Source organism: Olea europaea, chromosome 1 (genome assembly GCF_002742605.1).
Source record: "Olea europaea var. sylvestris chromosome 1, O_europaea_v1, whole genome shotgun sequence".
Classification (NCBI taxonomy): domain Eukaryota; kingdom Viridiplantae; phylum Streptophyta; class Magnoliopsida; order Lamiales; family Oleaceae; genus Olea; species Olea europaea.
This window is the reverse complement of record NC_036237.1, coordinates 13,999,424-14,027,335: the sequence shown is the minus strand read 5'-3', so window position 1 is coordinate 14,027,335 and position 27,912 is coordinate 13,999,424. Positions and strand designations below refer to the sequence as shown.

The 27,912-nt window shown below is 37.2% G+C and overlaps 1 protein-coding gene across 1 annotated transcript; it reads right to left on the bottom strand.

Moving 5' to 3' along the window:
• Positions 1 to 14,163: 14,163 nt before the first annotated feature.
• Positions 14,164 to 23,304, bottom strand: LOC111395094 (RNA-binding protein BRN1-like). The gene is made up of 9 exons (XM_023021111.1): positions 22,895 to 23,304; positions 22,664 to 22,746; positions 16,765 to 16,816; positions 16,418 to 16,543; positions 16,215 to 16,294; positions 15,505 to 15,687; positions 14,992 to 15,331; positions 14,664 to 14,807; positions 14,164 to 14,586 (listed from the first exon to the last, which is right to left on the bottom strand). Exons 1-9 carry the CDS (start codon positions 23,049 to 23,051, stop codon positions 14,459 to 14,461), a joined length of 1,293 nt encoding a protein of 430 aa, XP_022876879.1. The 5' UTR covers positions 23,052 to 23,304; the 3' UTR covers positions 14,164 to 14,458.
• Positions 23,305 to 27,912: the final 4,608 nt, after the last annotated feature.

The window sequence follows — 27,912 nt, the reverse complement described above, 5'->3', positions numbered from 1 at the left end:
GATTCCGTAGTGCACTTGTAATAGGACAGCTTGATTTTGCAATCTTATACCAATGAGTCCTACGTGAGATAGGAGTTTGAATTGTGGTATAACTGGGATACCAATTATTTAATAGAGTTCTTCTGGGCATATGAGACATAGGTTGAGGAGTTTAAGTCAGAATAAATTTCTTATTGGATAAGGCGTTGACGTCGGGGACATGTCGAGGACATAATCCCGAGGACACGTCGAATGACGTTCTACAAACTCTTGGGTCAAGAGCTCGGGCATGTGAAAGACATCCCGAGCATACTGATACACAAATCGACGAAATAGAGTCCTCGGGTTTGTATACGTCGGGAACAATATTTGGTAACATCAATGGCCCCGTGTACCTGTGCTCGATTACATGCATGAGGATAGGTGCAAAAGATCAAAATTATAGTCCTCGGTATAATACCCCAGACAATTCATTGCAGAGGAAGGATTCGTGAGGGCTGACGTCAGATGTGGTAGTCACGCCAGCCCTAGTACAAAGACGACGTAACTTTTAGACCCTAGGATGTAGGACACCTGGCATGATCGAACGGTTCAGGATGCGACCTTTGGCCTCCCACCCATGTTTCCCTATATAAGCCTCATTTCCTATTCATTTTTTACTTTTTCACTATTAGTAAACCTTGTTGGAGTCGTCGGGATAAGATGAGTCCTCTAGATTTTAAGTTGTTTGTTTTTAGAAAAGTCTGAATTTAAGATAGGATGTCGAGCAGTGATAGTAATACGTCGTCCTCGAGTTTAGGAACCCCAACTGAGGCCTTGGACAGTCAATAATACCTATGGCCGTCCCCATAAGTGTTAATCCTCGAGCTCAGGATATCCCGACACCGTTAGTATACCTCGACCAACCGTGTAGGTTTAAGGAGCACTTAGCAGTAGCGACTGCTAAGGAGTTCGGCCTGATGCTGAACTGTGATATTAGACCTTTCGGGGATGAGGATAGGGTAGCCATTGCTCGGGAAGGAGAGTTTGTCGTTTTTAAAGATTCTCTGAAGGGGATATTTAGGTGGCCACTGCATCCTTTTTTCCTCGCACTTTTTACCGAGCATAATATGAGTCCGGGGCAATTAGTGCCGAACGGGTGGAGGATGTTGAGATATTTTTTTATTGCTTGTAGATACCTCGGGATTATCCCGTATGTTGACTTATGTAGGATGGTCTTCGACCTAAAACAACTCTCTCAATACTCTTGTTTTGCCTATCTCTCAACCCGAGGAGGGTTTAGAATCCCGAGGATGCCTAGCTCCCTGAAAGGGTGGAGGGACAAGTGGTTGTATGCCATACCTCAAGATCCCGACGTTCCCTTTAGTCCTCGGTGGGGGGTGCCCGATACTGCTAGGTTTTGTGGGGGTCAGGCGTATTTTGAGTCGTTGGAGGGATAGGCAAATGCTAGAAGAGCTCGAGCCCCTCATTTATGACTTGGATGATATCTTCGGGGATGCGAACATGAAAGGCATCGAGGGTAGGATACGCGATTTTAACGCTTTAATTTCCCGCCCTATATTTTTATTAATGCTCGTGCTAATAACATGTCATTTTTTTACAAAAATGACGTTTAACCCAAGTGCCCTTCGTCAGGCCGTTAGTAAGAAGTCAAAGGTTCTCCAGGCTCGGGCTCCAGGCCAGAGGAGGGTCCAAAAGAGACCTCGGGATTCAAGGCTTGAAAAGCAGACCAGTGGACCCGATGAATCGTCAAGACCTAGAGGACCGTCCCCGGGAGTAGGGAGGACGGAAACTCAGCAACAAGATCTTCTGGGGCCTCATCCTCGAGGACCTGTTGATGTGGTCGACTTTGAGGATGAATGCCTGCCACCGGGCCCTGCTAATCCCGAGGGATGCTCCCGATGTCAGTCCGTGCTCAACGTTGTTGACAAGTACCGTGCAGACGTCGATTTAAGCAATGGCTTGAGGGCTTTCGAGGCTATGGGCTTGAAGGTAAGATCGTCGACAGTTTTTATTTTTATTTCTTTTTTCGCAATCTTTACTTCCCGAGGTTAAGTCGCCCGTGCTCTTTTTTCCAGACATTGGACATAGCTCGAGGTCTTTCCTTAAAGGGGAAAGACGAGTCTTCAAAGATGGCCGACCTCGAGGGTGCCGTTTCTGCTCGGGATCTGAGGATCGCCGACCTCGAGGAGGAACGTGCTCAACTAATGAGGAAGCGAGAGCATATGAGAAATGATCTTCGCAATGCTCAGGATGAGGCCGGTACTGCGAAGGACGAGGCTGAGCACCTCAAGCTTGAGCTCGAGCGCACTAAAAAAGAACTGGATGCAAAGCTGGCGGATGCTCGAGATGATGCGGTCAAGGACTTTAAGAAGTCTGATGCCTTCAACGAGTTGAAGGGCGAGTATGCTATGGGCTCATACTTTCATGCCTTGAAGGAAGCTCGAGCTTTTATTTGCCTGAGGCCAGATGCTCGCCCCGAGGATCTGAAGTTGATTCCTAAGGTGGCTGATGACCTTCAGCTTTCTGAGTCTGAAGAAAATGCTGGGGATGAAGACGTCGATATTGAGGGTGACGATGTCGAGGAAGGCCAAGGCAGTCAGAACACCGACGTCTAAATTTGATCAGTCCTCGAGTATTTATTTTGATTTGTAATTTTTGAGGTCAAATGCCCGATCTTATTGGAAATAGTTTTTCCTTTTTACCGAGCTCATTTTGTGTTATCGATGCATTTTTATTTCATCAACATATGCCGACGACTTTTGTCAATTAATTATCCCGACGACTGAGAAGAATTAATTATCTCAACGACTAAGAAGATTAATTATCTCGACGACGAATTAATTATCTCGACGATTGAGAAGAAATAATTCGATTTTAAGCAAGTCGACAGTGATGAATGTAGGATATAGTTTAACACTTGACGGTAAAAAAAATCCTGACATCTAAGATAAATTAATTATCTCGACGACTATGATGATAAATTATCTCGACGATTGAGAAGAATTAATTCGATTTTAAGCATGTCATAAGGCCGAGGACAGTGATGAATGCAGGATATAGCTTAACATCTTGACGGTAAAATTATCTTGACGTCAGTATTGAATCCAATCCTATGAATACCTCAAGGACTAATCGCGAGGGGTGATAACCTCGAGGTATACGAAGAATTGTGCCCAGCCTCTGTACAGAAGTATATCCCGAGCTTTCACTTTGGAACCTCAGACAAAAATTCAAGGATAGATGGTCGGGGATGTATGTCCTCGGGATGTTTACTTGTGCTGCAAGATTTTGATGTGCTGATTATGGGCTCCAAGGTTTCGGTGCTTGCGCGGGGCAAGGCTTTGGTGCTTGCTCGAGGCAAGGGGCAAGGCTTTTGTGCTTGCTCGGGGCAAGGCTTTGGTGCTTGCGCGGGGCAAGGCTTAGGTCCCGAGCTTTCACTTTGGAACCTCAGACAAAAATTCAAGGATAGATGGTTGGGGATGTATGTCCTCGGGATGTTTACTTGTGCTACAAGATTTTGATGTGCTGATTATGGGCTCCAAGGCTTTGGTACTTGCTCGGGGCAAAGCTTTGGTGCTTGCTCGATAAAAATAGCTTAATACTTAAAAATTGACTTGGCATGCAGGCCTGACAACTAAAAACGTGAACCTTGGCACACAGGCCTGACTACCGAAAAATAAAACTTGGCACGCAGGCCTGACAACCAAAAACGTGAACCTTCGCACGGAGGTCTGACTACCGAAAAAATAAAACTTGGAACACAGGCCTGACAACTAAAAACGTGAACCTTCGCACGTAGGTCTAACTACCGAAAAAATAAAACTTGGCACGCAGGCTTGACAACTAAAAACGTGAACCTTGGCACGCAGGCCTGACAACCGAAAAGACGAAAAGAAAAAAAAACTTAAAGCAATGCAAATTTTTACCTGCCATGTTGTAGGGAAAATTACTTGTAATAAATCTTCAAATTATCGGCATTCCAAGGCCTAGGAAGGGGTCTTCCCGAAGTGTCCCTTAGGTTGTATGCTCTTTTGCAAACTTGTCGTATGACCTCAAAGGGTCCTTCCCAGATGGGCCCGAGCTTCCCTGGGGGATGACCTGCTGCTTCGGCCCTCTTCAAGACCAAGTCGCCAACTCTGAACCTCCGAGTCTTGACTTTGTTATTAAAATGTTTTGCTGTCTTAGTTTGGTAAGAGGCAACCTTTATAGCGGCTTGCTCCCGTACTTTTTCCAAGAGATCAAGGTGTTCAGTTGTATGCCCCGAGATTTCTGGCCCGAGTCTCCTATGGTTTGGCAGTCTAATTTCCACCTGGACCATTGCTTCAATGCCATAGGCTAACATAAAAGGGGTTTCTCCTGTGGTTGTCCTATGAGTTGTTCTATACGTCCATAGTATAGAAGGCAGCTCGTCGGACCAAGAACCCCTAGCATTACCAATTCTTGTTCGGAGGTTTTGTAATATGATTCGATTTGTCAACTCGGCCAGACCATTGCTCTGAGGATGCGAAACTGAAGTCAGATGGTGATCAATCCCAAGGTTTGAGCAAAAGTCCCTAAATTGTTGATTGTCAAATTGCCTGCCATTTACGGTGATGCGGACCTTTGGTATCCCAAACCTACAAATGATAGACCTCCAAGTGAAGGCTCTTAGCTTGGGCTTTGATATCATTGCGAGAGGTTCGGCCTCTGCCCATTTAGTGAAATACTCTACTGCTACAGCAACAAACTTTAATTGACCTCTTGCCACAGGAAAGGGCCCGAGGATGTCAACTCCCCATTGTTCAAACGGGGTCGAACAGTTAATGTTGGTGAGGTCTTTGGCCGGTGAATGGATAACATTACCAAACCTCTGGCACCTATCACATCTCTTAACATATTCTGAGGCGTCTTTTTTCATAGTTGGCCAATAGTACCCATATCGTATGAGTTTAAAGGCCAGGGCCTGGCTCCTTGATGATTCCCGCACACACCTTTATGAACTTCAGCAAGGGCCTGGGATGATTCTGATGGTCTAAGGCACCTTAGGTATGGAAGAGTAATACTTCTGCGAAAGAGGACACCGCTAATCATGCAGTACCTAGGAGCTCGAGCTCGGATGCTTCTAGCCAACCTGGCATCGCTTGGTAGATTTCCACTTGTGATGAATTCTATGATTAGGTCCATCCAAGACGGTTCGTTGTCAATGTCCATGACGTCGGGGATTTGATTGATGTTGGGTTATGTGATGACTTTGATGTGAACTATTCTGTCCAGGCTGTCAACCCCCATGAACACAAGCCTGGATAATGCGTCGGCTTTTCCGTTGTCCTTCCGAGCAATTTTTGCAATTTCACAACTCTTAAATTTTCGTTGAAGATCCTGAACCTTCATGTAGTACAAACTCATTTTCTCGTCTTTCCTTTCAAATGATCCTTCAATCTGTTCGACCACCAGTTGTGAATCGCTGAATACCTTCACGAACTCGAGCTCAAGGCTAAGGGCTAGCTCCAGAGCAATAATGACGGCCTCATACTCGGCCTCGTTATTGGTTGCTTCAAACTCGAACCTAAGAGCGCATTGAATCTCCGTTTGTTTGTCAAGGCGGATGATGATGACCCCTGCACCCGAGCCCGAGGAGTTCGATGCTCCATCTACAAAAATTTGCCATGTGTCCAAATTAGTGCTCACGCTCGAGCCGTCACTTGGCCCCCGAGGCCTAGGGGTTAGTTCTGCAATGAAGTCAGCTAGTGCTTGGGCTTTGATAGATGGGCGTGGTTTGAGTTCGATGTCAAATTCTCTAAGCTCGATTGCCCATTTCATCAGTCTTCCTGAGACGTCCGGCTTCTGAAGTATATGCCTAAGTGGTTGATTAGTGAGCACCACAATAGGGTGAGACTGAAAATACTGCCGGAGTTTCCGTACTGCTATCACCAAGGCAAGGGCAAGTTGTTCCGCCAAAGTATACCTTGTTTCCACATCTAGTAGGACCTTGCTTACATAGTAGATAGGTTGTTAGACTCTGTTAACCTCTTTTACCAAGACCCCGCTGACTGCATTTTGAGATACGACCAACTACAAAAATAAGGTGTCACTAGGCTCAGGCCTAGTGAGAATAGGAGGAGATGCCAATATTTGCTTGAGCTGCTGAAAAGCTTTCTCACAGTCTTCACTCCAATCAAAGCCTTGGTTTCCTTTGAGGACTTTGAAGAAGGGATAGCACCTGTCTGATGCTTGGGACATGAACCTGTTCAAGGCTGGTATCCTACCAGTCAACCTCTGTACCTCTTTCTTGTTCCTTGCTAATTCCATAGATGCCAAGTCTTGTATTTTGTCAGGGTTAGCCTCTATCCCCTGGTGAGTGATCATAAAGCCCAAGAACTTGCCCGAGGCTACGCCAAATGCACATTTTGCTGGGTTCAACTTCATTCTGTACTTTTGCAAGGTGTCGAAAACCTCTTCAAGATCTGAAATATGTTGGTCCACCCGTTTGCTCTTGACCACCATGTCATCAACATATGCCTCCACATTCCCTCCTATCAAGTTAGCAAAGACTTTGTTGATAAGCCTTTGGTATGTTGCTCCTGCATTCTTCAAATCGAAAGGCATGACCTTATAACAGTATATGGCGAAATCGACCATGAATGACATCTTTTCTTGATCTTCCTCGGCCATGAGGATTTGATGATAACCAGAAAATGCATTTAAGAAGCTGTATAGCTTATGTCCAGATGTACTATCCACCAAGTTGTCAATCCGCTGTAGGGGATAACTATCCTTTGGACACGCTTTGTTGAGATATGTGAAGTCAATGCAGACCCTCCACTTACCATTGGCCTTCTTCACTAAAACAACATTGGCAAGCCAATCGGGATATTGGACCTCCCGAATGAATTGAGCACTGACGAGTTTGTTAATTTCTTCGCGAATGACCTCCCGACGAGTTTGTTAATTTCTTCGCGAATGACCTCCCGACGTTCTACGGCAAACTGTCTTTTCCTCTGCTTTACTGGTCTGGCCCCTGGGCTAATGTTAAGCCTGTGGACTGCAATTTTGGGGTCTATCCCTAGCATATCCTCAACCTTCCAGACAAAAACGTTAATGTTGCGAGATAAGCAACCAATAAGTTCTGTCTTTAGGGTGACGTCAAGATCCCGACCAATCATCACCTTCTTATCATGCTCGAGCTCGATTTCCATCAATTCTTCGAAGGAGCAAGTCTGACTTGTTGCCCGGTCTCGGGCTCTGTCCTCGAGATTTGCATGACGTCGTTATTTATTTCCCGAACACTGGCAACATAGCATTGTCTGGCAGTTGCTTGGTCTCCACGCACGACCCCAACACCATTACTTGTTGGAAACTTCATGGCTAGGTGGAAGGTAGATACAATGGCTTTGATCTTGTTCAGGAGTGGTCTTCCCAGGATGGCGTTATAGTCCATTGAGACACGTACCACTTGAAAAGATGTCATCTCCGTAACCTATTTCTGGCCAGAACCCAAAGTTAGAGGAAGCTCAATGACACCCTCTGGAGTGATGACTCCTCCCCCAAACCCCTGGAGAGGAGTTTTAATCGCTTTGAGCTGTTGAGGTGAGATTCCCATTTTGGCAAAAGCCTCTTGTGAAAGTATATTGGCCGCACTCCCATTGTCAACCAAGATTCTCTTTACTTCAAAATTGGCCACAATCGCTGAGATGACCAAGGCATCATCATGTGGAAGTGATACACCTTCCAAGTCCCTAGTTCCAAAAGTAATATCCTCCAGCTTTCCATGAGGCATCCCAGAGGCTAAGGTATATTGTCGAGCATATTGTTTTCTTCCACTGTTCGAGTCTCCTCCCGAGGTAATACCCCCAATGATGATATTGATGGTTCCAGCAGTGGGTTGACCATCCCTTTTCGTTTCAGGGGCTCTTTCCCTAAAAGATCGTTCCTCGGGCGTTTGTCGTTACCGACATAGGAACTCAGGAGCCCTCTTTTAATAAGGGCTTCAATCTCCCATTGTAGGGCCTTACAGTTTTCCGTGGTATGCCCATGATCCCGATAGAACTCACAGTACGTGTTCATGTCCTTGGATTCGAGTGGTGACCTCATTCTGGTAGGCCATTTGAGTTCCTTCATATCCTTGATCTCCATCAATATATTTGTTTTTGACGTATTTAAACGCGTGAATGACGTCGGGGGAACCACCTGTCTCTATTTTCTCTGAGGTGGTTCTTGACGGGGGTTCGGGTCGTGCTGTTGTTTATGCTCGACCTTATCATGGGATGGTCCAACCTTTCTCGGGTACAGTGTTTCCTCCATATTTATGTACGTCTCGGCTCGGGTAAGAAGCTCGGTCACTGTCTTTGGTAGAGTTTTGGATGACGACGTCTTGAAAGCCTCACACTTTATGGCATATGTGAGGGCAGAAATTGCTGCAGTTATATGCAGGTCGGGAATCTGAAGTCTTTCCTTGTTGAACCTGGTCATGAAGTCACGCAGGGTCTCATTTTGCCCTTGTCTAAGTTGCATGAGGGAAGCCCCTGTCTTCCTGATGCGTTTACTGCTTGTGAAGAAAACAGAGAACTTGTCTGCCAATTCCGAGAATAAGGTTATGGAGTTGGGCTCTAAGGTCGAGAACCAATCCCTAGCAGCATTCGTCAAAGTTTGCGAGAAGGCCTTGCACATCACCTGATCCGGTGCGACCTGTAGATTCATGATGTCTGTGTATACGTTAAGACGATTGATTGGATCGGTGGTCCCGTCATACTCTTTGATCCTAGGATACTTAAATCTATCTGGCAAGGGGAATGTCAATAGCTCGGGAGTGAAAGGAGTGTTGGGACTGAATCTTGTTGACCCTTATTTGCCCTGAAGTAGGCCCCGCCGTAATTCCTTCTTGAATAATCCTAGTGAGTTCTCCGGACTCCATGGTCACTGATCTCGAGGTCGAGGTCACATGTGGTATGCCCGAGGCCCCTGCTCCGCCATTGTCAGGGACGTGTCGCTAAGCTCGAGCTAGAGCATCAGCCATAAAACCCCCCTGGGGTGCCGGTGTGGGCGACGGATGCGAATTCCTTTGACTTAGCAGCTGAGTCAGTGTGGCGACCTGTTGTCTGAGCTCTTCAAAGGCTTCGGTAGTGACGACTGCCGGCTGGGGCTCTAGCACTTCTGATTATTCCTCTTGAGGAACAGGGATATCCTCAGGAGGAGGTTGGTTTGGAGCGGATGAGCTTGCTGGTGGAAGACCTAAACGTGTGTTTACCATGGCTTTTGGTAGCGCTTCCCATAGACGGCGCCAATGATGCTGCCAAAAATCGTACCTGTTGATTTTTCGAACTCGACGACTGATAATGAGCATGAACGAGATCTTCCAGTAATTGAAACAAAGGCGTCGAGGTGTGTCCTCGTTGCCCCTTCGATGCTTAAGTCAGAGAGAGAATTTGTGCATAAGGCTATGAACTGAAAATTATGTAAAACGTACCTGAATAATGATCAAGGGCTTTGTATTTATAGAGGTAGGTGGTGTGTTCATACTAGGATTCCGTAGTGCACTTGTAATAGGACAGCTTGATTTTGCAATCTTATACCAATGAGTCCTACGCGAGATAGGAGTTTGAATTGTGGTATAACTGGGATACCAATTATTTAATAGAGTTCTTCTGGGCATAGAAGACATAGGTTGAGGAGTTTAAGTCAAAATAAATTTCTTATTGGATAAGGCGTTGACGCCGAGGACATGTCGAGGACATAATCCCGAGGACACGTCGAATGACGTTCCACAAACTCTTGGGTCAAGAGCTTGGGCATGTGAAAGACATCCCGAGCACATATATCCCGAGCATACTGATACATAAATCGACGAAATAGAGTCCTCGGATTTGTATACGTCGGGAACAGTATTCGGTAACATCACATAGAAAGTTGAGGAGTTAAATTATGTTACTGTTTATTTAGCTTTTTTATAAGTTACATTAAAATGATGTTCTCCACGTTTCAAATGTCGTTCTCGATATTTGAACTCTGTTTATATTTCAAAAATACACATGTTAAATCTCAACATTAAATGTTCTCAACATTTTAAATGCTGTTCTCGACATATTAGATGTCTAGAATGATATTTCATTTCGAACATGACATTTCTTTACATTTGAAATGTAGTTCTCGTCATTTCTGTGTCAATAAGAAAAATAGCATTTATTATGATTTGACATGTTCACTTTTAAAATAAATAGGGCAAGTTATGTGTCAAAATTTTATTGGTCAATAAAATTTTTAATTGCAAAAATGTCTTTTTTATCTTTGCGTGGAATCATAAATTGTTGACAAGAGTATTTTGATTCAAGTTATTCCAAAATGGACATTTTTGCAAGGATTTGCAATGCTAGACATTTTTGGAAATAAATATGTGAAAGTGGACATTTCTAGTAATTCCCTCAAATAAAATTTTAACATATTTTTCCCTTTCAATTATGTTTCAACATCTGGAACACATTTATTTATTTATATAAAGCCCTAGTTTGACACCCATTATGATGATAAATTTTGGTAAAATGTATCTGAAATAATATTTTTTGGGAAAATTCGTGGTTTAAAAAGGAAGGAAATTTTTTGATTTACGTGTAATATTATTTTATTAAAAAATGTGATTGAAAATAAGAGAGAAAAATGTATTAAAATTTTAATGAGCGAGTGTTGAACAAGGGCTTAGTCTTGAGCACAAAACCCAAAACGTAATAAAAAGAAGAATGTCCCACGTGTGCTGCAAGACAACACATTAACTGGCATTGCAGATTACTATTTATGTACAACAGTGCTACCTATGGCAAATAGTTAATGATACATGGCCAAAAATACACATCAAACCAATTAATGAAATCTCTCACTCCCGAACAAATGTTGACTGATTACTCAGCTGGAGTTAAAAATGACGATATGAACGAGCCAAAGCGGTAACAATGTCTCGCTATGACATGCCTATACATATAACAAGATTACCCAGCTAAAAGAATATAGTAAAGTGTGCCACCAAAGTAGCCCCTCTACAACTAACTAAACTCATGTTTACAAAAACACGAGCCATTTTTTATCCACATACTGTGGGTACATACAATTACTATCAGGGGCGGACTCAGACAGTTTGAACTGTAGGGTCAAAAATGAAATTTTTTTTCGAACAACGTATTATTAACGAAAATAAGATCATATGCTATTACAATAGGATTTGGGTTTGAGCCTTTTTGGGCATTGGGCTATGAAAATTAATTGGGTTGACTCATTACTTTGACAGAAAATTACGTTTTAAGTAAGGAAAAAATAAATAAATAAAGAAGAAAATTCGAAAAATTGTGAGGTCATTTGACTCCACATGACCCCATGTGGGTCCGCCAGTGATTACCATCCACTTATTCACCGCTTATTTCCATGTATATTTAACTACGTATAGAAAGATGAATAAAATTCACTGTAGTGGCAATAATGTTCAAGACTTCTACTGTAACTAAACAGTGATTTCACTGTAGATATCAGTCATACCCATTTTTTCTTACTCAAAAGGATGGTAAAGCCATTTCCCCACGCAAACCCAGACACAAGCTTTCTTCTTCATCATCATCATTTTCTTCTCTCACTTCTTCTTCAATTATTCTCTCGTTTTTTTCTGTGATTAATCTCTTTATACAAAAATCTCGTAAATAGAGAGATAAATCCTAGCATGCCGTTTTTCTTAGATTATGATTTTGTTTATTCAAGATTCTACGTGCAAAATTTTTGATTTCGAGTGAATAGAGAGGTAATATCCTCGATTTTATCTGATAATTATAATTTTGTTTATTCGATTCACAATTTTAGATTTTTGTGTGAATAGAGAGGTATATTCTTGGTTTAATGTAAGTTAAAATGCTTATTAGCTTGTTAATTCATTTATGTCTCTTGTGTATCTCATGCATTAGCAATCTCGGCAAAAATCGTGAAGTATGGCTTCTTGTAGCAATCTTGGTATGGAGTCCCCGCACAGACTGTGCAAGGACTTTTTGGGTTTTAACACCGAATAATTTTGAAGGTATGAACTTATCTTATCTTAATCCCTAAATTTATGTGTTAGATGTTTGAATTTTCGTCATTTCTTTAATTTTGGGTGTAGGGGTTTTGTTTGTTGATGATTGTTCTGATGATATCGTGAATAGACTTTTGATATGTGCTGCAAAAAAGAAGTCTTGATTTTTTTATTTTTATTTTTATTTTTTTTATTTTTAGAATCAACTAGGGAAAAAATATGCATTTTTATTTATTTTCAACTTTATTTTTTGTTGGGACTCTTTATATGGGTTTATTCATACTTTATGCATATTAAGAATGTGTGTATTTTCAGTTTGTATAGATCTTTTTATATTAAATTTTTGGCCATAAGATCAACAGAAAACAGAGAGGAAAAAACAAAAAAAAAATGAAATATAGATTAATTTTTTCGGCTATGGTTTGGCACCTGAAGCAGAAAAATGTAGGACTAAAAAAATTAGCAAGAAATCGATGAATGATTAGGTTAAGCAGATAAGTTTGGTGACAATGATTGAATTGCTCCAAGTATAAGGGATTTTGTTATTTTAGTTAATAGTTGCAAATGATTTCTGTTAAATTTTAGTTATAGGTTTAAACAGAGCATGGTAAAGTGATTGGACAGACCATTTGAATCTCTATCTGTGCCTATAGAATTCTCGTTGCTAAACTTTTTGGTAGTAATTAATTGAAAATGAGCCAACAACACAATATGATTATATATTGCGTGTTTTTTCTCAATGTTGATAGCTGTACATTTCATTTTTTAGGAAGTTATTTCCACTTTTCATCCATTGCTTATACAAATAAATATTCTCATTTTTGTTGAATTTTGGTGATATTAGTTCTCTTAATCACTTTGAGGATGCAAACACCTAGAACCCGTGAAGTATGACTTCTTGTAGCAATGGTGCGGAGTCCCCGCACATTCTGTGCGAGGACTTCCCAACACGGAATTGGTGCGGAGTCCCCGCATAGACTGTGCGAGGACTTCCCCACACGAAATTGGTGTGGACTCCGCACGACCGCGTGCGGGATTCCTATAAAATTATAAATTATCTTTTACTTATATTTCCACAATTTTAAATCTAATTTTTACTAATTGCCAGAGAAAATTCATGCTAAAAAATTTAATTCAAACTTCAAAAACATGTTAGAATTATGACAAGAAAACTAAAATCTCTACATCACGCTAATAAAAACATATTAAATACAATAATCATGCAACGCATGTGGCATCGACTAGTATAATTTAAAACATCTATAAACACTTCCTAAACATGACTTAAGTTCTATTCCAAATAAATTGGGTTGGGATTCATATATTTTCTTGAAAAAGTAAGTAACAAAAATGTATTAAAAAACATTTATTTCTGTTGAGATAGACAAACATAATTCATTTATCAGCAACAGATGCAAATTGTTAATTGAAGGAAAGTACATATCTTGTCTCCCAGTAATTATTAACAAGAAAGATGGGCGTTCTATTTTTTTTTTTATCTTTTATTTTTTCCCAGTTGCTTCCCTGGGGAAATGGCAACAGATACATGCCAAGATATATTGAACACAGAACTACCATCTGAAAGCAGAGAGGATATAGGGATCTTCAATGCAGGGGGACAGTGGAGACTGAAGACCAACACCTAATCCGAAGATGCATCTTTGAGATCCTGAAATCGAATGAAACGGTTAAGCCAGAAAGTAATAACAATAATAATCGTAGTCATCATAGCAACAAAATTGTGAAAAAATTTACAAACTATGCACCGTGCTGGATCCACTCACATCCAATGGCCCATGAAAATAGGTCTGAATGGGCAAATCATAACCAATGCTATCATCTAAACACAACACAAATCACCGTACACACTAGTTGTGATGCGCCTGAAGATTAAAGGCAGAACAAAGGACAACTAACAGAATGAAAAGATAGAACACTGCACCCAAGTTCAAACTTGAACGGATCCAATTCAACAAACTACTTGCCTCTTGCAGTAACTTTACAAAATCTACAATCTCTTATGAAAGATTTGGAACAAGAAAAGTGACGGAGCAAGGGATGGTTGCAGGGTGTTTTGTGAGATCACACAAAGTAGGCAAGTATTGTTACACCTTAATTAGAATCGGGAAGTTCCAAAGAGAAACACTAAAGGAAAGTTTCAAAGAAGCTATACAACAAACACCTCCGTAATAAGAATCAATAAATTAATAAGCATTGTCTAATTTGTATTCCATGTTACACAAATACAAATACAATTGTACAGAAATAAACATGAACTACAAGTTTCGGGGACTTCAATTCCACAAGAATGGAATGGGAATACAACTGCAGTAGTAACTTTGACGTTTTGAGCTCATGTCTAATTGGAATAGAATGGCTCAAACTGCAGTAACTTTGGCGGTTTGAGCTCACTTGATCATTCATGCTGCAGAAATCAGCTTCCTTCCAGTACTTACACTAAAGTCAATAATGTTTATTCAGTTTGTTATCCCTTTTAAGTTGAACCTTCAATTTTTTACCACCTAATTGGCAGCCATTCATCATGTTTATTGCATTCTGAGCAGCTGATGGGGAATCGTAGCTGACAAATCCTGCAGATATAATTTGATCGAAGTATAAACATAAGCAGTACTTGTATCAGATAAATGGTAATTTAAAGAAAGCATACCAAAACATTTGCTGACACTTGTTGCTTTGTCAACGAAAACCTTGGCACTCAAGATCCTACCAAATCGCTGAAAGGCATTTGCAAGCTCTTCATCACCAAATTCTTGAGGAATATGGTAAATAAATAAATTAGCTCCAGGTGGACCTGCTTTCCAAAAGATTGTCCATGAATAAGAGTGTGCACCCACATCTTAGTACATGCTTGTACACACACAAACACATTATATGCATTCGTATGCACACACATGTACAAGCAGAGACATGTTTTATGCATATATTTACATAACAATAGCTGAACTACAAAAATGTACTTGATTAAGAAATCCAACCTTCAACCTGACCCCCAGAACTTGTATTGACACTTGAAGATGCTGCAGATTGACTGTTTGCAGTGGGAGATATAGAACCAGGGGATACTGAGATAGGCCTGTTACTTGTGATTCCTCCATATGGCATGTGATATTGAACGCCTGGCAAAGCTTGGTAGGGAGGTCCCAGAAAACTTGTAGGTGACATGGTATAATTTCTTGGGGCCATTCCGGATGAAAGATCATGAGTGACACCACGCATAGCATTGCCTTGGTTTACGGGTGGAATTAGATTGTGAAAGGCATGTTGATTCTGCACCGGTGGTAGGCGATACTGCAAGAGCCCATAAGCCCCTGGAGTCTACAAAGGCGAGCAGAAATTGACATAAATGTTCCTTCAGCATCAACTGCCAGTATTAAAAAGAGAAGGGAATCCAGAAATAAAAGAAAATACAAAGCATGAAGTTAGTATTCCAACAGAGAGCACACATGGCAACATTCAAGGCTTTTCCTGAAATATACAAACCAACAAACCTGATACCCATATCCATTATACGGGGGCATATATCCCATGGGTAAAGTGCCAAATAAAGATGTATGGTGTCTTGAGTCAGCATTTGGCACACTAGACACTTGTGATAGAGCTTTCTGAGCCTTCCTAGCTTGCCTTTCCTTTTCTGTATCTGCCCACTTGACCACCAAAGGGACAGTTGAACCCTATTACAGAAGTTAATGATATTAGCATAACGGAATTCACCAGCAGCCAATAATGCAAAATGGTTTGGACACTACATTCTGAACTACTATATTCTGAGTACCAGTAATTACTAAGCCGACCTTATAGGCCATAAAATGACGACCACAGGACGCCTCTAATTCCCAAGGACAATCTATTTGACTCCAAACACCACTTGCATAGGAGAATATGCATCCATTACGAGTACTGAATCCAAAAAGCACATAACCTAATCTCAAAATGAAAACTTCATCCCCAGTGATTATACAGTATATGCACTTTTAAGACATGCTTTCGACCTTGGACAACATCAAGAGCATGTATTATCAAGCAAACATCAATGAGAATCCCTATGCATTATGCACAAAACTGTTATCAGATCCTTGAGTCGATCTCAGTCCCAGATTGACTATAAGTCTCCTTAGTATGTTAGTATCAAAAATTCAAAACTACACTACAAGATTTCATACAGAAGGATCCAAACAAACAGGTAAATTTTAACACGCACCTCCATCTTATGCTTCCCATTAAGGGCTTCAATGGCTGCAAGCGCTTGTTCTTTCGTTTCAAACTTCAGAAAAGCACAACCTACAAGAGGTTCTGTTTGATTATAGCTTACTCGTAATAAGAAAACTGGGTCACTTTGCTCTCTGTGCTACGCAAATATCAAGCCATAAAGAAGGAGGAAAAGTTGGGAAATGCAACAGTTACCTTTGCTAGTTTGCTGAGAACCTCTCAGAATTTGCAAGTCCTTTATGGTTCCATATTCCGAAAATAAAGCAGAGACCTCGGCATCGGATACGTTTTTTGGAAGCATACCAATAAAGAGTTTGTGTTCTGAATTTTTTTGTTTAATGGAAAAAAAAAAAACAGAAAAAAGAAAAGGATAAGACAGAACAAACAAAAGATATTAATAAAAAAAAAATCATGTAACGGCAAGACAATATAGAAATTTGAAAGGATATTAGGAATTCAAAAGGAAGGAGATCTAGCACCGCCTTTATTTACAGAAGCATCACAAGAAAACATGCAACACAATAATGAAAATTATATTAGACCTAGCCTTTCCAACTCGCCATCAGCGTACTTCACTTGCAACGGACTAGATGCCTGAATTAGACAAAAAGAGCAAGTTGCTTTATATCAGAAAGAGCACAACAAACATCACAGTATAACAAAACACATCAGACATCTTACTGAAATTTTCCCACAGGGTTAATATTTCAGTGCAAAAAATTACATCTGTCCATGTAAATCGTGTTAAACTATTTATGTTTTCTAATATGTGAAATCTAGGGCAGAGCCGGATCAATTCCTCAGCTACATCCTATTTAAAGAGGGCCAACTTACAACTGAGTTCAATAGTAGTCTACTTAATTGGCAAATTTGTTGGCAGTGAATTTGAAGCTTAGCCCTCCTTTGGCCCCCATTTTTTGGAAATAAAAATGGGTGGAATAGCTTTTTTTTGAAAAACGAGTGGTTGAAAAAGAAGGGAAAGTTTTCGATTTACGTGTAATATTATTTTACGGAAGATTGTGTGGTTGAAATTAGAAGAAAGAAAAATGAAATGTAATGGAAAGGGAGCCAAACAGGGTCTTAGAATATTGGGTTAAACTCCCGATTTCACCGAAGGATATAAAATAAGCTTTCAAGAAATGAGGAGTCTTGAAGGCGGTGTCCAGTGGCTTTTGTGGACTAATAATACCTAATTTCATTATTCTTGCCATCACATTATATTTATTGAACAGCTTCCATAAGTACCACTTTTATGCATAGTGAGTTCAATTAACTAGATGAATATAGTTTCCCAAAATGGCAGGTTCACTCTGTCTTAGGATATGCATATATGTTGTAGCAAAGTAGGTCTCAAAAAAGCACAACACATGTATCAAATGAAAAGATTTGTTGACTCATTATGCAATTTATAGCTGATGCACCCCAAAACATTCTTCTCCAACAATTTCATTAATGCAATCATATGTTTTCACGATAATTTTCACGAGTCGACAAATGCAAAGCTCACATGAAGTGGATACTATACATTTTTGACACAGTCTTGACTAGATATATCTTGCAAGAGAAGGGATATGCTAAGGCCATCTCCAATGTGAACACCAAAACACCAAAATGCACCATTTTTTCGTGCAAAGGAGCTCCAATGAAACACTATACTTTGCACAAAGTGGCCAAAGTCTTTTTGTCCTTTTTTATCCTTTTCCAAATAAATTAATGAAGAGTATTTGTGTCATATGTGCTATATATTTTTTAATACAATAAATTATTATTATTATTTTCATTTAAAATAAATTTTAAATGTAAGAAATAATAATTAATGAATTAATTAAAAGAAGAAGAAAATTTAAAATATAACAAACATGATTATTTATTAAAGTTAACACGAAATCTATTAAACGACGATGTACATACGATAATCTAATTTTATTTAAAGAAAATGATACATAAAAAAAGTGCACAGTTTAGTAATCTGGAATAAAATAATATATAAAAAAGTGCATAATTTAGTAAACGATAACATACATACGATAATCTACTATTTTTTGATGGCATGATTTAATATTTTTTCCTTGTTGTAGTGTTTTTTTATTAATTGTACTATGTTTTTTATATTTATTAATGAATTTAATCTTTTCCGTAATTTAATGTAATTATTTATTTAATAATTTATGTATTTATAAAATAACTTAAATAAATAATATTTCAAATAAATAAGGGTTAATTTAATTGTAAAGATGAAATTTGGATGGAAAGAAAACGAACTGAAGGGAATTGAATTGCCTAGAATTTGTTTTAGTAGGAATTGTCAATTAATAGTGTTTGATTGATATAATTTTTCACCAAAAAAATGTTAAAATAAAAGTGTCTTTTGGTATTCGTTTGAATTTTTTCATGAAAATTATCAATTTAAAGGATATCAGTTTCTACAACTGTTCCTAGAATTTATTTCCATTGCCCAAAAAAAAGAAAAAGATCCAAAAATTATCTATATTTTGATGTTCGCTTGGTTTTGTTTTACATGAAAATTGTAAATTTAAGGGATATCATTTTTTACAATTGTTCCTAGAATTTGTTCTCATTGCCAAAAATAAAAAAAAACAAAAATAAAAAAAAGTTGGAAAACCTATTCTCAACGTTTTGGTGAGAATTGGTTTTCCACCAAAATAAGAAAATGACACATGTACGAGGAAAACATGGAAAATGAATTCCATGAAAAAGAAATGCAATCAAACACCAAAAAAGTTGGAAAATGATTTCCATTTCCATGGAATTCACCCCAATCAAACAAGGCCTAAATTATAAAGAATAAAAAAAGGGGAAAAATGGTTAAACACTATTCATTTGGTGTAAGTTTTGATGTAATGGTTGGAGATGAACTTTAATTTGGTGCAAAATTTGATGCGACACTGGAGATGGCCTAAAGAGTTATAGATTTTCAGTTTCCAAGGACTTGTAGATAGCAACACTTTAGTATTTCAAGAAAATTCAGTAAAGGAGACAGCTACTGGTTTGCAAGTTGAAAATTCATTAACCCATTTCTTTTGGCTGTGTGATAATACAGTTCAAGAAAGCATAAACATTTTAGCCGTTCCTGTTTTACACTTTTACAAAATTGCTTGGTCAAAATAATTGAATATGCCAAGTTATATTGACTACACACAAGGGAGAAGCCAGAAATGTAATTCACTTGGGGTGTGATTTTATTTAAAATGAAATACTTTAAAATATAATAATTAAACAAGAACATTAAAAATCTTATTATTTGGCACTCAAGAAAATTGTTATTTTTTTTTTGAAAGATTACGATTATTTCCTATGGGGTTTCAAACTGAGAAAACTTCGTATAATGATTCATCATCAACATCATGAAATATATCTTTCTCAATTTATGTCAACCAAAATTTATTTCTTTCTTTTAATAATTTGTGAAACTGCACCAACAAAAGAGTGACCACGTGCTAGTTCCACATTAATTTTGACGTAAAAAAGACAATAACATAAGGAAATTTAGTTTGATATGGTAAAAAGATGTCTTGCTTTAGAAGAATATAATATGGTTGCAAAAGATTCTGTTGCATTAGATCTTTTCATAAAGATGTCAATACATCAAATAGAATTATAAAAATAGAAACACAATAGTACTTAATGAATACAAAATGAAAATTTGTAATATTGTAAAGGACAAGGTAAGCAAGTTTTGATAAATAATATAGAACAAAAATAAAAAGGGTGATGGAGATCTAGATACAATGATAAATAGTGGAAAGAAGTCATACAAAACAAAACTGGTGACACAATGCTATTCATCCTGAATCTTTTGCTTTAGGCCCCGTTTGGTACCCATTTTTTTAAAATACATTTTTCTCTCTCTTATTTTCAACCACACATTCTTTATTAAAATAATATTACACGTAAATCAAAATCCTTATTTTTCAATCACACATTTTCTATCAATTTACTATTCAAAAATGCATTTTTACATAAAAATTCTCCCAAACACCTCCTTAATATTTTTGTCCCTCATAAATCCAGAGGTATCAGGCGCCCCCACTGGACTCCATGAGGCATGAGCTTCACCAGTGACTACACGCGTCGAAAAAAGTTATAAAGCAGCAGATTCTAGAGAAGGAATAACAATTGCCCCCCAATTGCATGCATGTGAATGTGTGGTTTTTTGACTCTTTCACCCGAGCAGAGCCACTTTTAACTATAAATCGGCTCCACTAAAAATAATTGTTCACTTCATTCAGTCATATCCCGATATCACATGACATTAATAATGTCCTTTCCTTAGACAATTATAGAGGTAGTCTAACGAGTTTAACTTGTTGAACATATAGGATTACGGTTAGCTCCTATGGAAACAATGTCAGCTCTAGCATGTTAAAGGGACTCTTGGTTTTCTACTTAAGCTCAAAATGCTCTCCAGCACACACCTACAAACAGACAATGAAGGGGAAAAATCAGAGAAGGAAGTTTCAGAAATTATCATTGCTTTACATATAACCTTAAAACCTATGATGCTCAGACTCGAGTATGAGTATCGGGTACGGGTACATATTTAAGTGTCGAATCTTTTATTTTCTAAAATGTTGAATATGAATACAGGGCTAAAAAGAGTCCAAATTTCAGATATGGGTACGTGGTTACGTCTTTCAAGTTTCATTTTTTTTACTAATCAAAGATATCATTTTGAATAGATCAAAATCAATTGTTCATAAAAAAGAAAATGAGTATTGAATAAGGGGTTAAGAAGAATAAAATAAATTATTGAAGTTTAGCTTTTCAATTATGAAAAGTTAATTACTAAATGTTATATAAAATAGAAAATAAGGGACTTAATTACAATTTGAACTTAGTGGACTACTAAGTAGCACTATATGGAACTTATTTTCATTTTATACAAACAAAACCCTAAACCATCGATAAAAAGGGGGAAAAAGGGAAAAAAATGAAGAAAAGGGAAAGAAAAAAGAAAGAAGAAAAAACGATGAAGTATCTGGTTGAAACTTGAAAATTAGAGGATTTGACACATATTCCATATGTATACCCGTCTCGTGTCGCGTCCGACACGGGTACTCTGACCATTTTAAAGAGTCCGAACATTAGAGCTTAAAACCTATAAGAGTGGTATTGTTAACCAAAAAACCTTTAAAACCTTGTTGTACGAACTAAAATATTGTTACTAACCTAAATTTTAAAATTTCATCTTTTATTGTTTGTTAACTAGGAACAGTGACAAAGTGATGACTTAAATGTCTATAACTTCAAGATAAATCTATTTTTGAGATACCTGTTAAGGAAATTGTGTGTCGCCATGATTTGTATTGAAACCTATATGTGTAAATAGATGTACACATAGGCATGCAATTGCAGTGCATAGGAGGATCATATATGTTAAATAGCTCTTAATCAAGCTATGGGCAATTTGGTTATGGTGCAATAGAGAAATCTTTATATATTTTCCTTTTCCAACTTCCACAGCACACTATTCAAACAACGTTTACTTCTTCCTCAATGTGCTAATCTACTTTGAAAAAAATTCTAAAGCTCTAAAACATTTATATTTAGTAACCACAAAAGTTCATTTCCCTTCTCAATTGTTTCTAATTATAACAGCACAAATTTTTGATCAAATGTCTTACCTATTCTAACCCTGACAAGTAGCTCAATGGTCAGACCTTGAGTTTGCTCCCCAATGGTCACCAGTTCGAATCCCCTTAGGGTCACTAAGGTGAGTACCGACTGTAAACTTCAGGTCCCGTGGGATTAGTCGAGGTGCGCATAAACTGGCCACGACACCCATGGTCATAAAAAAAAATGTCTTACCTATTTCTCTTTTACTCTATGATTTTGTGACAAGACTTTATAGTTCTTTTCAGCTCTCTATTTCCAATATATAGAAAATCTTCATCTTGCACCGCATAATTGGAATCAAAATGAAATCAAAATTCATGAAATTCTTAATTTCCAGTTCCAATTTCCCTTTTTTATTAGACAAAACCTCACATAACCATTGAAAGTTACTTACCAGATCATATGTAGGGGCTGTAGCATCCTCGAAATAGCTCTTAACCTACAATGTGACTTAATCCTGCTACACCTGAATCTAAAGTTTTAGTCAATATTAACCTAACTAGAGATCCTATCAGTACTAGCTACTTCTGAATTTAAAATTCCCATAAATGAGACGATCTTCCTTATTTCTAAAGCCACAAAAATAATAATGCAAGGCCCTAAAACTAATTCAAACAGTTTCAACTTCATTAAATACAACAGTTGTCAAAGTTTTCATATAAGAGCAATTAGCTGTCTAAATCAGACACTTCTCGCACCACATAATCTGCAAGTTACATTTAATTAATGTAAGTAATCTTTTCCATTTTAAGCAATTAATAGAATTTAACATTAACAAAAAACTCAATTAGGGTAAATACTAACCCCAGGAAGCGTCTTCTTGTTGTGACATGCATTCACTGCTTTGTCAGCTTCTTCCCTCGACGAACAAATCACAAAACAACATCCTTTTCAAAAAACACAACCAAATTAGGGTTCCAACCCAGAGACTACGATATAAAATTCCACAAATCTTATAAAAGAACAACTCAAATCATGCATTGAGATCCAAAAACAAATTGAGGAAGCATGCAATGAGAGAGTTAAAAATTAAACCTCGAGAAGCACGCGTAGTCTTATCCTTAATTATGTTGACTTCGTCAACAAGCGCGAACTCTTGGAACATTGCGAGAATCTGATCTTCAGTCATGTGCTTTGGCACTTGACCTACAAACAGCTTCACGCTCTCGTCGCCTTGCTTCTCCTCCGCCATTAATGCCACAAAACTCTCTCTATCACACTTTCTCTGTCTACAACTTCTCCGCAGAAAATGCTTCACAATTATCTCTCTCTAAATTTCTCTATCGAAAATATGTCTGTCTTTCTTGCTCTTCTGCTTAGAGTCTTCTCAGGGAAATTGGGGATTTTCTAGATGGCAAAGTTGGATCTTCGTAGAATTTATTATGATTGATGAATATATAAATACCCTCTTATTTCGGTATTATTTACGTGAATGCCACTAGATTTCTTCGCCTTTTAGGCTTCAGTTTAACCGTAAAGCCGAAATGGTAAAGTCGGCGATTGACCGTTTTCTGAAATAGCTTCAGGGAGTACAGATGTGGACATTGTAAATTGACGTAAATACCCCTGGTTTGAGGGGCCGGGCTATACAAAAGTTTTCCCTCTTTTTTCTTGTGGATTTTAATTGAAATAGATTTGGCTCTCAATCCGGTTAGTTCCAAATTTTGAAAAGAAAAAGGTTGTCCTGTCCTTTTGTGAAATTTGCTGTCAATGGATGTCAAAATGATCATGGCAGTGCTTTAAGGTTGTGTTTTGTTCATATTTTCGCTTCATCAACTAGACATCATATTTTTATTAAATTGTTAGATCGATAAATTCTTATGTAATAACATGGCTATTTGGTCAAGAATTTTTGACAAATCCCCAATCGAAATCCAACTATATAAGCAACATTCTCAACAGTGACATGATTTAACTTAACCAACGGACTTACTAGGTAACGTGAGAACAAACTCCCCAAAATAATTTTTGAAAAGTGAATTAGCGACTACGTGGAACCAATCATTGTATGAACTGTATGACTTACCAAAAAATAATATTTTCGCAACTTATGTAAGATATGGGCAATTTATGTGATACCTTTGCACTCAAGTATATAAAGTATGTCGCATTATATCTGAATTACTTTTTGAACCTTGCTAAATGTACACTATGGTGTATACTTTGTCATATGACATTACCCTATTGAGCAGTTTAAATTTCAAACAGTTTTTCTATTCAATTGACACTTGACAATAATGTAAATGTAAGCCAAAGTGTCAAAAATCAATGTAAAAATAGCAAAGTTCTTATTCTTTTTTTTTTTGTAACGAAGTGATAAGAGCCTTTTTGAGCTTCATTTTTTTACTCCAAAATGCATTTTTGAATAGTATTTTGATGAGAAATGTGTGTTAAAAAATAAGAAAATATTTTGAGTTTGCGTATAATATTATTTTATTAAAAAATATTTGATTGAAAATAGGAAAGAGAAAAATGTATTTTAAAAATAATGAGAACCAAACAATGGTCTTATTTGATTGTTATTGCCCTTATAATACACTTACACATTAAAATATCGCAGACCAGAGTATTTCCTCTTTGAGCGCCATTTTTTGTCCAAAATGTATTTAGATAAAGTTTCGGATGTTCGGATGTAAGAAAATAGAACATTGCTATATGTATACTATGGTGTACACTTTAGTTTACACTTTGCCACGTGTCATTAACCTATTAGACAGTTTAAATTTCAAACAGTTTTTCCATCCAATTGACACTTGACAACAATACAAGTGTCAAACAACGTGTCAAAAATAAGTGTACAAATAGAAAAGTTCAAGAAAATAAAAGGATAGTCTGCTGAAATAAAAAACTATAAGCATACATTTGGAATATATTTTGTCCGGAAATTTATAATCACGTGAAGTTTGATACTTTTAGGATTCCGTAATCAATGTTATTTTTTGCCTTTGTTGGTGAAATAAATGTTTAGTGCTAAATAACGAAGGTTGAAAGACGTAACCGATTGGTGTATGCACTTCTTTGAAAACTATCATCTCTGTGGCAAGGGCACCTATCTCACTATAATTCATATTTAATTGAATTAAATTGCAGAACTTTGGTGTCACTAGAGTTAAGATCTACTGTTCATCCAATTAATTCTTGATACATCATTAATTTAGTAGGTTAGTGATGAAGTTAATGAAGGTAAATTTGAGATAATAAGTTAATTATTGATGACATATCAAGAATTGATTGGATGAACAGTGACTCAATGTCACTAGATCTCATAAGGCTCATGTCATGATAAACCTCCTTTCAAAGTCCTGCATAGTCGAGTGCCATTTAAATTAGACATTGATCTATTTGTTATATGAATAAGCAAAAGATATCATTTGTGAAAATACGTAAAAAGAGAATCGATGTGCTCTACTCTTTAGTGAAGGATGTGCCACGCTTCTCTTTGTGTGGTGCATCTGCCACATGAATGTCACATCATCACTTGGCATAAACAAACGTTATAGTACTACATAGTAGAAGATTATGTAAATCATCAAAGTAGATTTCGAACATCTACAATTAGTACGATGATTGAGGAATTGAAAAGACAATTTCTAGAAATATTTAAGTGTGTGACTAGAATACTCGCGTGTTATTTATAATAAAATCAAGAAGTCTCACTTTTTGAGCTCATTTTCCCACTTGTTTTCATTTCAACCTACTAATGTAAAGTCCATCTTATATCTCTTTTATTTCCTAGCTTTCTTTTTTTCACCCCTTTTGATTCCCTTTTGTATAGAAGGAATTTCTCAAAATAGTTGATGTGCAAAAAATAAACATATGATCTATTAACCGCAATAATTCGTATTAAAGTGGGAAGCAAAAAATTGGACAAAGTGTCTGAACTTTTAATAGAATCAAGGTTGATAGTGCATTAATGCAAAAGATTTAAATTTGTGATATTTTCATCAACCAATTATAAAATAACATCCATGGAGCTAAATAAATCCACAAAATTCGATGGAGTTCTTATGCCCCGTTTGTTTCTCATTCTTTTCTCATTAAAATGAAAAATATGACTGTTATCTATCACATCAAGCCACCAAATTTGAATTTCTATCTCTTGTGTGGGATCTATAACGACTATATTTTTCATATTTATAATATAACGGCTTATTATATTATAAGTAAAAAGGCATTATACACATGTCGACATCACTCAAAATTTAGTGCATGCTTGGCAAAAATCAATATTTTGAAGTGCTTATAAATTGTAGTCATACGAAATGTGCAATAAATTTTTGATTTTAAAAATACGTGGATAAAAATTATACTTAATCGATATATATATATATAGATAGGTAGAAGACAATTGTCTATATCTTAACAGCCCAAAATGAATATCAAGACAGTTTCTAGAGTACAAAAATAGAAGCTTTAATACTACAAAATTTAGCGTTCATCCTTTCACGAACAATTATTATACAACTTTCAATCAGTTTATTCGACTTATGAGAACTATTTTTGTTTAAAATTTTCTCTCATAAAATATTGATTACTCATTAATCGTTACGAATTCAAGACATTTCAGTTTTAAAATTGAAGAATCTCGTGCGCTCTTCTTTGCAAGGAGCCCATTGCAGATTTAGGTAGGGAGTCGAATAGAGGTATCAAAATGGATGGTTCATCCCATAAAAAAACACGATCACGACCGAGATTGGACCTTGTTCGAAAGACATGAACATGACTGACCCATGACTCCTTGGAATACTTTAGTCTAGGTCAACTTACCATTATAATTTTTATTCACTAATGTCCCTTGTCGAGGTGCGGGCCCACTTTTTACCATCTTTCTTTATCTTTTTAGCTTACAATATAATTTTAAATTTCTACAATGATAATATTTTATGAATATGTAAGTACATGAAATGTACCAATTAGATTGAACTTTTATTTAAAAAAAGGGAAACAAAACTATTTGAGCGTGTTTGGAATGACCTCATCTTTAAAGACTTTCCAAAGTACTGCTAAATTAATAGATTATCAACCTTCATAAAGGATAATAATAAATAGAACTTCCATGTCAAAAAAATGGGTGCTACCACATAGCTTTGTATGGGTTAAGATCGTGAGTTGAAAATAATCGAAGTCAAATTCCTAACATCCACTACAAGATAAATCGTCACCACTTAAGCTCTCAACTGATTCAATCACAGAGACTAAAATTGAACAACAACTTCACATTTGACTTTCAACTTTCAGAACTAAACATAAATATGATTGAATAGTGTAACGTGCCCAAGATTTTAATGTATTTTATTTTTAGTAATATCTAGCGCCATCTAAATCCATCTATCAATAGTGCCAAAATGCAGATTCTTTGTAACTCAATTGCCTACTATTGATTTACCAAAATTTGTCCCTAAATATCTGTCTCCATCGCTAACTAACAAGTCTCATATGATTGTTCGACTCATCAATGAATAATTGCTACTCTTGTGTAAAAACCTCTAGAATGCCAAGTTCAAGTATTTTACCAACATTCATATCAATGAAAAATCCTAATTAGAGGGAACTAAAAAAATATGACAAGGAGTGCTAAAACATCTTGGTATCTTAACCTTTATAACCTCGACTAGAATTCGAGAATTAGCTCGAGCGAAGGGAAACTCAATTCTACTTTCTCACTAACGAATTTCTCGACTCTTGAGAAGGATTGGCAATTTGAAGAAGAAAGAGTTGTACATAACTATTAGCATCTTGTCCCTAGCAATTAAGAAAGCATCCTTTACAAAAAGTAAATTTTTGACTTATAGATTTTAATCAAAATTTATTTCATTAATTTTTTTGGATAAAGACAAAAAAGATTGAAATCCATTATATATTTTTTTATAACAATATTTTCGTGGTCGAATAATTTGTTATGATAAAACTGGATCATAAATATACAAATAAACAAGAAAGTAACTGAAGGTTAGCACTGCTAAATTAATGTGAATGGTACAATCGTAGATCTGTGTTAAAATGCGGGGTGAATGTTGAGGACGCCAGGCTGTCCCGCCAAGTCACCACCAATC